The sequence below is a fragment of the Staurois parvus genome, unplaced genomic scaffold (assembly GCF_062004578.1).
Source record: "Staurois parvus isolate SC_StPar_1 unplaced genomic scaffold, SC_StPar_1.0 ptg001039l, whole genome shotgun sequence".
Taxonomy (NCBI): domain Eukaryota; kingdom Metazoa; phylum Chordata; class Amphibia; order Anura; family Ranidae; genus Staurois; species Staurois parvus.
The window spans coordinates 289,616-304,542 of NW_028318835.1; the positions used below are offsets into that span (position 1 = coordinate 289,616).

The window sequence follows — 14,927 nt, forward strand, 5'->3', positions numbered from 1 at the left end:
TTGTACCATGTGGCAACCTGTGACCAATCGCAGTTGTACTCAATGGCTGCAATAATGCAGCTAGAGAGAAGGAGAAATGATTGCTTTTACAGCCTTTATGGGTGTAAAAGCAATCAGTGTAAAAAAAAAAATAATCACCCCCCACAAGTAGTACAGTGTCACCATTGTGACACTGTACTGCTAGGGTGACAGTATGTAAAAAAAAAAACCCCAAAAAACAATATAAAATAAAAATGTAAAAAAAAAGTTTCAAAATTATAATTTGTGGTTATAAACTAATTTGGGTCATTTTACTAAAAAGATAGCGGAATGAATTTTGGCCAAGATTTATGATGAAATATTATTTATTTTCAAAATTTTATAAGAAAAACACCTTTTTTCAAAATGTTTGGACTTTTTCATTTACATAGCAAAGAAAATAAAAATCCCAGTGGTGAATAAACACCACAAAAATAAAGCTTTATCGGTCTCCAAACAAATTCATATGGGTACAGTGTTGCATGACCGTGCAATTGTCATTCAAAGTGTGATAGCACTGAAAGCTGAAAATTGGCCTGGACAGGAAGGGAGTAAAAGTGTCCGGACTTTAAATTATTATTACTATTATACAGGATTTATATATTGCCAACAGTTTGCTCAGTGCTTTACAATATAACGGGTGACAATAAACCAACAATACAGTTCAATACAAGAGGGATAGGAGGGCTCTGCTCCTTGGAGCTTACAATCTAGGTTAATATTAGGATCAAACCTCTCCTCCCTTTAATGTTGTTTTACAGTTAGGATCTATGGTAGTCACATAATGTGTATTGATTTAATTAAACAATGAATACAGACCAAGGTAGGGAGTATTGTAGTCTTTTTTCCCGTTTGTATTTTTGTATGTGGGGAAAGGAAGAAATTAATGAATACTGCAAATGAACAAGAATCTGAACTATGCTGTCAGCAGTTTTCTTTCTCACTTCTAAAAAATTGATTATATGAACCTGACTTTATCAATTGCACCAAGATATTGGTGGTGGTTGGATAGTTGAAATAAAATTATTTAATATAGTTTCAGTTTTACTCAAATCTATGACAGAAATACCACAGAAAGTTAGGCAGAATTCCAGCCATGTTGTCAATGCATTCGACTTTATTCAAAAGCATGGGGTTCTTGCGTGCAAAGGTGGCAATCTACCTATAGGGTGGTGTAGTGATCACTGTTTAGCAATCCTAAAAGCAATGCCAACATAGTGTTTTTTCCAGTGGTAAGTGGAACTATGCTCTGTTAGTCCACACATGAAGGTTTAGCATTCTTTATTCCTGCAGTAACTAGAGTGCAGATACAATGGGTTAAAGTTCCTTTTTAAGTATAACTATGTCTGCTCATTACAGAACAAGAACTACAAAAATTATAAATGGACTACAAGGTCTAAACAAATCAAAATAATTTTCATAAAGAACAGAGATTAGAAAAACACCAAACTTCCTTTTGACATGTATAATTGAACATAAACATAGATCACAAAGCTATTAAACATCACTGACATTTTTCCCACGACTGGAAGTTTACAATGCAGACCTTCATAATTCTGTGAAATGGGAAAATCTTACATAATGGCATAATTGGCCCTAAAATACAAATTCAAACTTTTTGCATTGCACAAAGTACAAAACCCATAACCTGTGAAAAGATATGTATAATTTATTACCACATTTTACAAGTCCTTACCCTGATACAGCTCAGGCCTTTGCATAAGGCTCAGTGAGATGATTTTCTGGACCTCCTTAGACATCAGAAAAAGCAGCAGAATGAATGCAAATGGCCAAGTTATGTCTAAATAATGACAGTCGGTCCTTCATATACATAGGTTTGTTATTTTACCGCATTCAAATACAAATAATATCTTACAGTTAGTCTTTGTATATTAAAAAAAACAGATCTTCAACCTTTATGTGAAACTAATCATAGTTTTAAAAGTTACATCTGGAATATTATGTGTTGCTTCTAAAGACTTAACAAAACAAGACTGAAAATCTTCGTAGCATACCATCACAGTTCAGAGGCTAAGGCTATTTATGAACTATACTTTATGCAGAAGCAGAGTGCAGTCCTCGCTTTCCAGAAAAATGAGTGAAGTGGTTGGCTCATCTTGAGTCTGGCTATTTTTCAGGTAGTGGCTCACAATTTTACAGTCTCGGTTGTATTGGTATGGTATGTTCTCATAAGGCTTCAGGTCCAAGTCCAGGATGGAAACTGAATACAGGAAACTTGTTCTTGAGGCCTTTACCACAGGTCTTGACTCAAATCTAAAACAAGAATTACATTGTCAAGCACTTAGGATAGTAATTTGTTGACATAAAATCTGTAACACATCAATGGTAACTTTTCTTTTTCTTTATTATTCATAACTTAAAAGAGCTATTATTAAATTCAATCTAGTTATATAGTAAGCATGAATAAAGACATTAGTCCATACAGGGGAAATCCTTGTGTGGCGAGCACAGATGGAGCGGCTCCAACTGCACTCCAAGCCTCATTGTGAAGCAGAGTTCCGGTTTCCAACTTCCGGCTTCTTTTTCGGCACAGCCATTACACTGGCAGCGCCGCTGAGGGGACAGGTGCAGGAGAGGTCCGCTCTCCCCCACCGTGGGGGACAGGTGCAGGAGAGACCCGCTCTCCCCCACTGCGGGGGACACGAGGAGAGGCCCGCTATCCACCGCCTTGGGGGACACGAGGAGAGGCCCGCTATCCACCGCCTTGGGGGACACGAGGAGAGACCCGCTCTCCACTGCCTTGGGGGACACGAAGCCCGCTCTCCACCGCCTTGGGGGACACGAGGCCCGCTCTCCACTGCCTTGGGGGACACGAGGCCCGCTCTCCACCGCCTTGGGGGACACGAGGCCCGCTCTCCACCGCCTTGGGGGACACGAGGCCCGCTCTCCACCGCCTTGGGGGACACGAGGCCCGCTCTACACCGCCTTGGGGGACACGAGGCCCGCTCTACACCGCCTTGGGGGACACGAGGAGAAGCCCGCTCTACACCGCCTTGGGGGACACGAGGAGAAGCCCCCTCTACACCGCCTTGGGGGATACGAGGAGAGGCCCGCTCTACACCACCTTGGGGGAAACGAGGAGAGGCCCGCTCTACACCACCTTGGGGGACACGAGGAGAGGCCCGCTCTAAACTGCCTTGAGGGACACGAGGAGAGGCCCACTCTAAACCGCCTTGAGGGACACGAGGAGAGGCCCGCTCTACACCGCCTTGGGGGAAACGAGGAGAGGCCCGCTCTACACCGCCTTGGGGGAAACGAGGAGAGGCCCGCTCTACACCGCCTTGGGGGACACGAGGAGAGGCCCGCTCTAAACCGCCTTGAGGGACACGAGGAGAGGCCCGCTCTAAACCATCTTGAGGGACATGAGGAGAGGCCCGCTCTAAACCACCTTGAGGGACACGAGGAGACGCTCTACACCGGCGTGGGGGACATGTGAAGGAGAGACCCGCCAATGGTGCACATCACTACACCCGCCAGCTTAAGGTAAATGACATTTTTTGTGCTGCACTCTGGTGGCAAAATGATTTTGAAAAGAGTAAAAAAAAAAAAAAAACAACGTTGGAAAAAAACAACCACACCATTTTAGTGCTGCTCTCTGGAGCCTAAATATTTAAAAAAGTAAAAAAGAAAAGAAAAAGAAGCACAGCACACCTATGCAAAATCAGCTACAAATTTAATTTAAAATAAAAATAAACTTGGGAGCTGACTATGCATAGGAACACATCCTCATATGGTAGTGGTGAACATTTTCAGTTCCCTCCCAGTTTTGACTGTGGTATCTTATATGCACCCTGTTTATTTTCCTAGGGTCGCCATTGGTCCCTTACAATTGTAATGTATGGACAGACCCCCCCCAAGCAAGCAGGTGTGCTCCACCCTGCTCCTGAAAGGCAGCCCAGCCAGCAGACACGCCGAGCCACCAGAGGACCCTTCAATCAGGCCAGCCTTTAATCTGAAGTGGCGTTGGGCTGAACAAGTGCCGTTGAGGTGAACTGCCGTTGAGGTGAACTGCCTTGTTTAATCTTACCTGCCATTGAGCTGAACTGCCTTGTTTAATCTGACCTGCCATTGAGCTGAACTGCTGTTGAGCTGAACTGCCGCTGAGCTGACCTGTTGTTGAGCTGAACTGCCTTGTTTAATCTGACCTGCCGTTGAGCTGACCTGCCTTGTGTAATCTGAATTGCCGTTGAGCTGAACTGCCTTGTGTAATCTGAATTGCTGTTGAGCCGAACTGCCTTGTTTAATCTGAACTGCCTTGTTTAATCTGAACTGCCTTGTGTAATCTAAACTGCCTTGTGTAATCTAAACTGCCTTGTGTAATCTAAACTGCCTTGTGTAATCTAAACTGCCTTGTGTAATCTAAACTGCCTTGTGTAATCTAATCTGCCTTGTGTAATCTAAACTGCCTGGTGTAATCTAAACTGCCTGGTGTAATCTGTACTGCCGTTGAGCTGAACTGCCTTGTTTAACCTGAACTGCCGTTGAGCTGAACTGCTTTGTTTAATCTAAACTGTCGTTCAGCTGAACTGCCGCTCAGATGACCTGCCGCTCAGATGACCTGCCGTTAATCTGCCTTCAAGCAGACCAGCCTTTTAAGCAGGTAATCAATCAGACCAGCCAGCAGACGAGACTTTAATCAGGCCATCAATCAGACCAGCCATCAATCAAGCCAGCCAGCCAACCAGCGTTTAATAGGCTCAGCCAGCAGAAAGGCCTATAGGCAGCCAAGACCGGCCTTGACAGTGCAACTAGCATGATCACATGTCATGGAGGATCTTCCTCAGCCTGAGTCATCTGTGGCAGCCCAGATGCAATACAAAAAAGTGGTCCTAATTTCCAGTATTCAACCCATATCTCATGCCTGTGAGTTTCTCCTTATTTTTTTTGGTCTCCTTGTTTACACTGCAACACGAAACAGAGCAAATTAAGATTTTTTTTTTACAGAAAAAGATCACCCTACTATTGTGGAGTCCCAGTCAAACCCTATAGAAAAAGAAAATGAATCAATAGCTAATTCAGTTGCTAGTTGTAGTTTGCCACAAACTTCCACTGCCGTAATAACTAAAAAGACAAATCATGGTGATGCTGGAAAGACCGCAAAAAAATGCTGTTTTAGTACACATTGGCTGTATCAGTTTTCATGGCTTGCTTACTCCAAGGAAAATGATACAGCTATATGTAAAGTTTGCAGTCGGTTCCCCCAAATTTCAGATGAAAAATGGGCAAATGGCGTAAAAGCTCCATTTAAAAGGGAAACTTTTGTATGGCATGACAAATGTAATAAACACAAAGAGAATATTGATAAGGCAAAGGCTAGAGACAACCCTGAAGAAAGACCTTTAGCTATGTGTATCAGAAAAATGGACGCAGCAATGTTTCAGCACATGACACACACGTTTAACATTGCTTATTATGTAGCTAAATGTGAAAAGCCATTTCTAGATTTCCCTGATTTAGTAACATTGAGTGCCAAACTAGATGAGCCAGTAATGCAGAAATATGGAAGTAATGTTCAATGCAAACAATTCATTCATTTCATTGCAAGAATAATCAGAGAAAGTTTTGTGGCAAACATTAAAAAGTCACCTTTTGTTGGCATCATGATTGACGGATCTACAGATCGAACCTACACTGAACATGCAAACATTTATGTCCGTTATGTTTTAGAAGGAGACGTCAAAGAATATTTTTTTGGGTACATTGGTGCTAGAAAATGCTACTGCCGAAGGTTATTTCAAAGGATTGGCTGCCTTTATGGATAATTTGCATCCTAATTACAGAGGCTCTTCATGGGTTCTTGGTCCTGCTGTACAATGAAAACCATAGCAAATCTTGATGTGAAACTGGCTTCCTACTGCTTTTTGGCATCCAAAAAAATGATTTTCTGGGTGTTTTTTTTCTTACTTGAACAGAATGCAATTCACACACAGACACTGAAGTGGTATTTTGCATCAGAAAAAGGGTATTACACAAGTCTTGGTCCTGCTATACAACACAAACAATGACTGCTCTATTAGCACATCTTTGTTAAAATGTTTACTATTGTTATGCCATGTTTTTTGGCATCCAAATAAGCACTTTTTTTTTGCACTACTTCTCTAAGCTGTCTTTTAATAAGATGCTGGAGATAAAAAATGAAAAATGTTTACTATTGTTGTTTATTTTATGCAATGCTTTTTGGCCATCAAAAGAGGCACTTTTTTCTTTTTTCTTAATGCCACACTTCTCTAAGGTCTCTGCTGGAGATAAAAAAAATACAACATGTTTACAGTAACTATTATTCCATGTTTTTTGGCATCAAAATAAGCACTTTTTCTTATGCTATACTTCTGTAAACTAAACTTACATCTTTTAAAAGAGACTTTAGTTACTAAAGTCTCTTTTTAAAGATGCAGGAGATAAACAAAAAAAATACAAAATGTTCACTACAGGTTTAACCACTTGAGCCCCAGAGGATTTACCCCCCTTAATGACCAGGCCTTTTTTTGCTGTTTGGCGCTGCACTAATTCAAATGATAATTGCGCGGTCATGCAATGCTATACCCAAACAAAATTTACGTCCTTTTTTTCACACAAATAGAGCTTTCTTTTGGTGGTATTTGATCACCTGTGCGCTTTTTTATTTTTTGCGCTATAAACAAAAAAACCACGAAAATTTTGAAAAAAAACAATATTTTCTACTTTCAGCTATAAAAAATATATCGTAAACTCAAAGTTAGTCATAAATTTAAGCCAAAATGTATTCTGCTACATGTTTTTGGTAAAAAAAAATCCCAATAAGTGTATATTGATTGCTTTGTGTGAAAGTTATAGCGTCTACAAACTATGGTATAGATACTGTAATTTATGCCTTTTTTTGCTATACAGCGCTGCACTAACTCAAATGATAATTGCGCGGTCATGCAATGCTGCACCCAAACGAAAATTACGTCCTTTTTTTCACACAAATAGAGCTTTCTTTTGGTGGTATTTGATCACCTGTGCGCTTTTTATTTTTTGCACTATAAACAAAAAAACCACAAAAATTTTGAAAAAAAACAATATTTTCTACTTTCAGCTATAAAAAATATATCGTAAACTCAAAGTTAGTCATAAATTTAAGCCAAAATGTATTCTGCTACATGTTTTTGGTAAAAAAAATCCCAATAAGTGTATATTGATTGCTTTGTGTGAAAGTTATAGCGTCTACAAACTATGGTATAGATACTGTAATTTATGCCTTTTTTTGCTATACAGCGCTGCACTAACTCAAATGATAATTGCGCGGTCATGCAATGCTGCACCCAAACGAAAATTACGTCCTTTTTTTCACACAAATAGAGCTTTCTTTTGGTGGTATTTGATCACCTGTGCGCTTTTTATTTTTTGCGCTATAAACAAAAAAACCACAAAAATTTTGAAAAAAAACAATATTTTCTACTTTCAGCTATAAAAAATATATCGTAAACTCAAAGTTAGTCATAAATTTAAGCCAAAATGTATTCTGCTACATGTTTTTGGTAAAAAAATCTCGTGCATTAGCGGGCAAACGGGCGCTATCTAGGAGGGGCGCTAACACTATCGGAAGTCACCAGTGACACTAATACAGTGATCAGTAAAAATCTGTTCACTGTAATCAATGACACTGGTGACAGGGCAGTGAAGGGGTTAACTGGGGGGGGGGCGATCAAGGGGTTAAATGGGATTTCTGGTGCACTAGCGGGCAAACTGGCGCTATCTGGGAGGGGCGCTAACACTATCGGAAGTCGCCAGCGACACTGATACAGTGATCAGTAAAAATTGGTTCACTGATCAGTGACACTGGTGACAGGGCAGTGAAGGGGTTAACTGGAGGGGGGGTGATCAAGGGGTTAAACGGGATTACTGGTGTACTGGCGGGCAATCTGGCGCTATCTGGGAGGGGCGCTAACTCTATCGGAAGTCGCCAGCGACACCGATACAGTGATCAGTAAAAATCGGTTCACTGATCAGTGACACTGGTGACAGGGCAGTGAATGGGTTAACTTGGGGGGGGGGGAGATTAAGGGGTTAAATGGGATTACTGGTGTACTAGCGGGCAATCTGGCGCTATCTGGGAGGGGCACTAACACTATCGGAAGTCGCCAGCGACACTGATACAGTGATCAGTAAAAATTGGTTCACTGATCAGTGACACTGGTGACAGGGCAGTGAAGGGGTTAACTGGGGGGGGGGTGATCAAGGGGTTAAACGGGATTACTGGTGTACTGGCGGGCAAACTGGCCCTATCTGGGAGGGGCGCTAACACTATCGGAAGTCTCCAGCGACACTGATACAGTGATCAGTAAAAATTGGTTCACTGATCAGTGACACTGGTGACAGGGCAGTGAAGGGGTTAACTGGGGGGGGCGATCAAGGGGTTAAACGGGATTACTGGTGTACTGGCGGGCAAGCTGGCGCTATCTGGGAGGGGCGCTAACTCTATCGGAAGTCGCCAGCGACACTGATACAGTGATCAGTAAAAATTGGTTCACTGATCAGTGACACTGGTGACAGGGCAGTGCAGGGGTTAACTGGGGGGGGGCGATCAAGGGATTAAACGGGATTACTGGTGTACTGGCGCGCAAACTGGCGCTATCTGGGAGGGGCGCTAACTCTATCGGAAGTCGCCAGCGACACTGATACAGTGATCAGTAAAAATTGGTTCACTGATCAGTGACACTGGTGACAGGGCAGTGAAGGGGTTAACTGGAGGGGGGGGGTGATCAAGGGGTTAAACGGGATTACTGGTGTACTGGCGGGCAATCTGGCGCTATCTGGGAGGGGCGCTAACTCTATCGGAAGTCGCCAGCGACACTGATACAGTGATCAGTAAAAATTGGTTCACTGATCAGTGACACTGGGTGACAGGGCAGTGAAGGGGTTAACTGGAGGGGGGGGGGCGATCAAGGGGTTAAACGGGATTACTGGTGTACTGGCGGGCAAACTGGCGCTATCTGGGAGGGGCGCTAACTCTATCGGAAGTCGCCAGCGACACTGATACAGTGATCAGTAAAAATTGGTTCACTGATCAGTGACACTGGGTGACAGGCAGTGAAGGGTTTAACTGGAGGGGGGGGGGCGATCAAGGGGTTAAACGGGATTACTGGTGTACTGGCGGGCAATCTGGCGCTATCTGGCAGGGGCGCTAACTCTATCGGAAGTCGCCAGTGACACTGATACAGTGATCTGTAAAAATTGGTTCACTGATCAGTGACACTGGGTGACAGGGCAGTGAAGGGGTTAACTGGAGGGGGGGGGGCGATCAAGGGGTTAAACGGGATTACTGGTGTACTGGCGGGCAAACTGGCGCTATCTGGGAGGGGCGCTAACTCTATCGGAAGTCGCCAGCGACACTGATACAGTGATCAGTAAAAATTGGTTCACTGATCAGTGACACTGGTGACAGGGCAGTGAAGGGGTTAACTGGAGGGGGGGGGGGGGTGATCAAGGGGTTAAACGGGATTACTGGTGTACTGGCGGGCAATCTGGCGCTATCTGGGAGGGGCGCTAACTCTATCGGAAGTCGCCAGCGACACTGATACAGTGATCAGTAAAAATTGGTTCACTGATCAGTGACACTGGGTGACAGGGCAGTGAAGGGGTTAACTGGAGGGGGGGGCGATCAAGGGGTTAAACGGGATTACTGGTGTACTGGCGGGCAAACTGGCGCTATCTGGGAGGGGCGCTAACTCTATCGGAAGTCGCCAGCGACACTGATACAGTGATCAGTAAAAATTGGTTCACTGATCAGTGACACTGGTGACAGGGCAGTGAAGGGGTTAACTGGAGGGGGGGGGGGTGATCAAGGGGTTAAACGGGATTACTGGTGTACTGGCGGGCAATCTGGCGCTATCTGGGAGGGGCGCTAACTCTATCGGAAGTCGCCAGCGACACTGATACAGTGATCAGTAAAAATCGCTTCACTGATCAGTAACACTGGTGACAGGGCAGTGAAGGGTTAACTGGAGGGGGGGGGCGATCAGGGGGTTAAATGTGTCCTAGAGTGTTCTAACTGTAGTGTAGTGCTTGTGTACTCACTTTTTGGATGTCTTCTTCTCTGTCTGGAACGGAATGTGTCCAGGCAGAGAATGACATCATATCCTGCCCTGTGTATGTCAACACAGGACAGGATAGGACAGGGACCGATCATGTGATTTCAGCCAGAAATCACTGGCTGAAATCTAATGATTGATCCCTCCTGGATCAAATAGTGTCACCCGCGGGTCGGCGGGAGCGCGCGCGCGCGCCCCCTGCCGGCGAAAGTGTCGGGAGCGCGGAACCCGTTTTTAAACGTGGTTTTGCGCTCCACTGCCGCCCTGCACACGTATATACACAGTGGCAGGGCGGCAAGCGGTTAAAGCTGTAAAACTTGATATTTTGATTGCACCCTATTGCTATTAAGATATTGCTGTTACGTTTACATTGACATAATAAAGCTATGTTATAATTGCATGTTTTTATATTTTGGACTCTTTATTCTAAAGAAAAATGTAATTTCATAAGCTTTGAGGGGGCGTAGTTGGGGGCATGGCTGGGGGCGGGCTTGGGGGCCGGTGTGGGGTTGGAGGCGGACCTGGGCAAGGTTGGGTGGGGCAACTGGTGGAGAGTAAGGTTTGTGCCTGGCTAGTAGGTATAGACTCGAGCAAAGGCTCCTATGCACAGCGCTGAATCAAGAGAAGTCTCAGATAAATATGAGAGGGGGCTGTGGGGGAAGCAACACAGAAGGTTTTTTACCTTCAATGCATGAAGGTAAAAAACCATCAGCCTTTACAACCACTTTACCGTATAAAGTCCTCTAGCCACCTTATTAGCTTTGTTGCCCTTCTCTGGACTCACTCTTGTTTGTATAATAACCACTAGGGGACCACCCGCAGTACATATACTGCTACAAGGTGGCCCCTGTGCGCAGGGTCATGTATATAAATGTGGAACAAGCATATCTCAGCTACTTATCAGACACGATCCCCCCACCTAAGCCGCAATCATCGAACAACAACAATATCCGTTTCATTACACAGTTTCATTCTAAACATCACAAAATGGAATCCATCCTGAAGAAACACTGGCCTATCTTACATCAAGATCCACACCTTAAAATGATTATGCCTCCTACCCCCACATTTGTATATAGAAGAGCAATTAACATTAAGAATAAAATTGCACCTAGTAAAATTCCCCCCCTGAAATCCCCTCCTATTCACAATAGACCGGTACTAATCCCACTTATTGGGATGTTCCGCTGCAACAAACCGCTCTGCCTCACGTGTGCCCATGTGAAGCATGGCCAACAAAATTTTACAATTAATGGAAAAGTCTATCCCCTCCAAGCCTTTTATAATTGCTCTTCCACATATGTAATTTATTGTTTGTCCTGCCCGTGCGGCCTTTTATATGTGGGACGTACCATTAGAACACTGCGAAAAAGATTTGGAGAGCACCGGAGGTCAGTTGATGATGGCATTACTAAATATAGTGTTCCCCGCCATTTTTCAGAGTTTCATTCTAAATCCTCTCTCCATCTACAAGTATGGGTCATTGAGGCTATACCAGACCATCTCCCCCCAGTTGAACGTTTCAAATTATTATGCCAACAGGAGACCTATTGGATTTTTACTTTAGATACCCTTGCACCTAGGGGCCTCAATGAAGAGATTGAGATACACACGATTATTTAATTTTTTTTTAAAAATTTATTTTAAAAAATTATTTTAATTTATTCTTCATATCTTTTTTATTATTTATTATTTTTTATCGTATATACTTCAATTCCCACCACTTCCCTTTTTTTTTTTTTTTTTTTTTACCTACATGCGTTTTTTGTGTTTTGTTTTTTTTTTCCCTGATTGTCTCCCCCCCCCCCCCCTTCATATTCCACCTTCTTACCTGCCCATCTTACCCTTTACAATCCACATCATAGTAATAACGTTTATAACTAAATATTTCCTGTGTAATCTTTTATCTTCCACATGCGTTTTTTTTTTTTTTTCCCCATTTCTTTCCTTTCCTTCTATTCTTCCTATCTTTCACATGTTCTACAGAAAGCAGCTGCTCACCGTTTATTTCTTATGTTTTCCACCACTGCTTGTTAAGCCTGTATGCATTATACATTTTTTTTAATTTCACTACCCCGCCCTCAGTTGCCCCACCCCTTCCTCCTCTTCTTATTTATTGGCTCATTCCACTAGCCAATCAGGTCTGATGAAAAGGCAGGTTGCCTAGAAACGCATCACCGCCCCCTTGGAGGATTCCCAGCAACGTTCTGATGTCATTTCCTGCCTGGTGGCCATCTTGGATGTGCCTCAAGCTGGCTACTGTACCCACGCTGATGTGAGAGATCAGCAGTGCCTGCCCTGGATCCCGGTTCTTATCTGCGCCGCGACTCCCGGTTACTGCGCCTGCCATCCTCGCTTCCTCCTGTGGGACCCGCCTAGAGCGCCAGCCACGCAACACCTTGGCATTACAGTCATCCATTTGTGAGGTGCAGCACAGATGACATCCTCCTCCTTATATATTGATGCCTGATATCTACCCACATCTTGTGAGTTTTTATAATCTTGTGTGCAATAAACTTTTATATTCATACTGCACTTAGTCTGGCGCACTTCTCTTTCTTCTCTATATAAATGTGATCCTGCTTTCCGGGGCAGGAGGGGAGCGCGAGGCGCACGACCGTCCTATCCGCGACACCGATCGCAGCCGTCAATCACTGGGTTCCGGCCGGTGATTACCCGCTGGAGCCCGGCGATTGCCGGCAATCACTGACAGAGAGGAAGGCTGCATTGTTTCCTACCTGTCAGCTTTCAGCTCACTGTTCCAGGATCACAGGACACAGCCTCCAGGAACAGTGTGTAACAGAGAGGTACACACCCCCTGCCCGCTAGTGAAACACTCTCCTCACATAGTTAACCCCTTCCTCCCCGTGCCATTATTACAGTGTTAGTGTTTTTTTTTTTTTGCACTGATCATTGTATTAGTGTCATTGGGGATGTCAGTGACCCCAAGTCAGTTCCCCCCCAGTGTCAGAATGTACGCCGCAGTCCCGACATTAGTCGCTGATCGCCACTATTATTAGTATAAAAAAAAATCCAGTATCTACAGGTGAAATTCGAAAAATTAAAATATCATGCAAAAGTTCATTTATTTCAGTAATGCAACTTAAAAGGTGAAACTAATATATGAGATAGACTCATTACATGCAAAGCAAGATAGTTCAAGCCGTGATTTGTCATAATTGTGATGATTATGGCTTACAGCTCATGAAAACCCCAAATCCACAATCTCAGAAAATTAGAATATTACATGCAATAAATAAAACAAGGATTGTACATAGAACAATATCGGACCTCTGAAAAGTATAAGCATGCATATGTACTCAGTACTTGGTCTGGGCCCCTTTTGCCGCAATTACTGCCTCAATGCGGCGTGGACCACTGAGCAACAGACCAGGTCTGTTTTTCTCTAGCCCAGGTAAGACGCATATGACGTTGTTTGTTGTTCAGGAGCGGCTTGACAAGTGGACATGTTTTATAGCAAAAAGTCCAACATATTGTTGTTTTTTTTTCAAAATTGCCAATCTTTTTTTTTTTTTTATAGCACAAAAAATTAAAAACCGCACAGGCGATCAAATACCACCAAAAGAAAGCCCAATTCATGGGGAAAAAGATGTAAATTTAATTTTGGTGCAGCATTGCATGACCGCGCAATTGTCAGTGATGCAGCTTCATAACACAAACCACTTACTTAACCGCTTCCTGACCGCCCTATAACAGAAATACTGCTACAGGGCAGCACAAGTGCACAAAATCACATATATATACATGTTTCACGCTCCTGTGGTTTTCACGTCCCTCCCAGATGGTGTCAGATTGCCCCTCAGTACACCAGTAATCACATTTAACCCCTTGATTACCAGGAAGACACTCACAATAAATCTCCATTGCTACTATAGTGTCTGAACGGATCAATATGTTTGATCAGATCAGCACTATACCAGAGTTCACATTAGTATAATTCCCCCAAAAACGCAGAGCTAGCGGGATCAGTCCCGGCACCTGCCAGCACCTGCATTTAGCCCCTACGCTTACCCCTCCCCCCTTCTGCCCCAGCAAGTGCAGTGCCAGTAGGTCACTGTCACTTGATCTATTGCACACAAAACCGCACTGTTCGCAGAATCAGGCCTGATTCTGTTAGCACTTGCCGGTAAATTTTGATGACTCTTATATGCACCAGAGTGCCAGTACTAGTGCCACGCTACCATTTGGTGAACTGGTGAGCACCAGCGGTCTAGTACATCCTGGTCTTTCACATACCTCTTAGATTGTAAGCTCTAAGGGGCAGGGCCCTCCTAACCCTCTTGTATTGAAATGTATTGTTGCTGTATTGTCTCCCGTTATATTGTAAAGCGCTGAGCAAACTGTTGGCTCTGTATAAATCCTGTATAATAACTGCACTGCAGTATCACTTGGTGGCATGGCAAGTCCCATAAGTGTAGTACAAGCTGGTGTGGTGGCGAGCACAAGTTTTGTCCCGCAACCACCAAGAATTCGCACACAGGCCCGTAGAGCCCCTAGTATCCTTCCAGATGTGCTTGCAAATCCCGATTGGCATCCCACAAATTCTGCAGCACTTGTACTTCCCCCATTCACTGCCCAACCCAGAATTCAGGTTGAAATTGCAAATTTAACTACTCCCCTTGATTTTTTGGAGCTGTTTTTCATGGAAGATCTGTATGCATTGATTGTGGATCAAAGCATTTGATATGCACAACCATGTATCGCCGCCAACCAAAATTCAAACCTTAACCAAAAATTTGCAGATGTCTATACTCCCCAGCAAAAAATCTGCGTTGATGAGTCCCTCATTAATTTTTCTGGCCACCTTGCATTCAA

At 43.7% G+C, this 14,927-nt stretch overlaps 1 protein-coding gene across 1 annotated transcript in view; it reads right to left on the reverse strand.

Annotated features, from left to right (window-relative positions):
• Window positions 1–326: 326 nt before the first annotated feature.
• IPPK (inositol-pentakisphosphate 2-kinase) overlaps window positions 327–14,927 on the reverse strand; it is an 837,585-nt gene continuing 822,984 nt past the window's right edge. Inside the window, exon 13 of the mRNA XM_089657901.1 lies at window positions 327–2,292. Within this exon, the coding sequence (XP_089514027.1) occupies window positions 2,067–2,292 (226 nt within the window). The 3' untranslated portion in view covers window positions 327–2,066. The remainder of the gene's footprint in view (window positions 2,293–14,927) is intronic.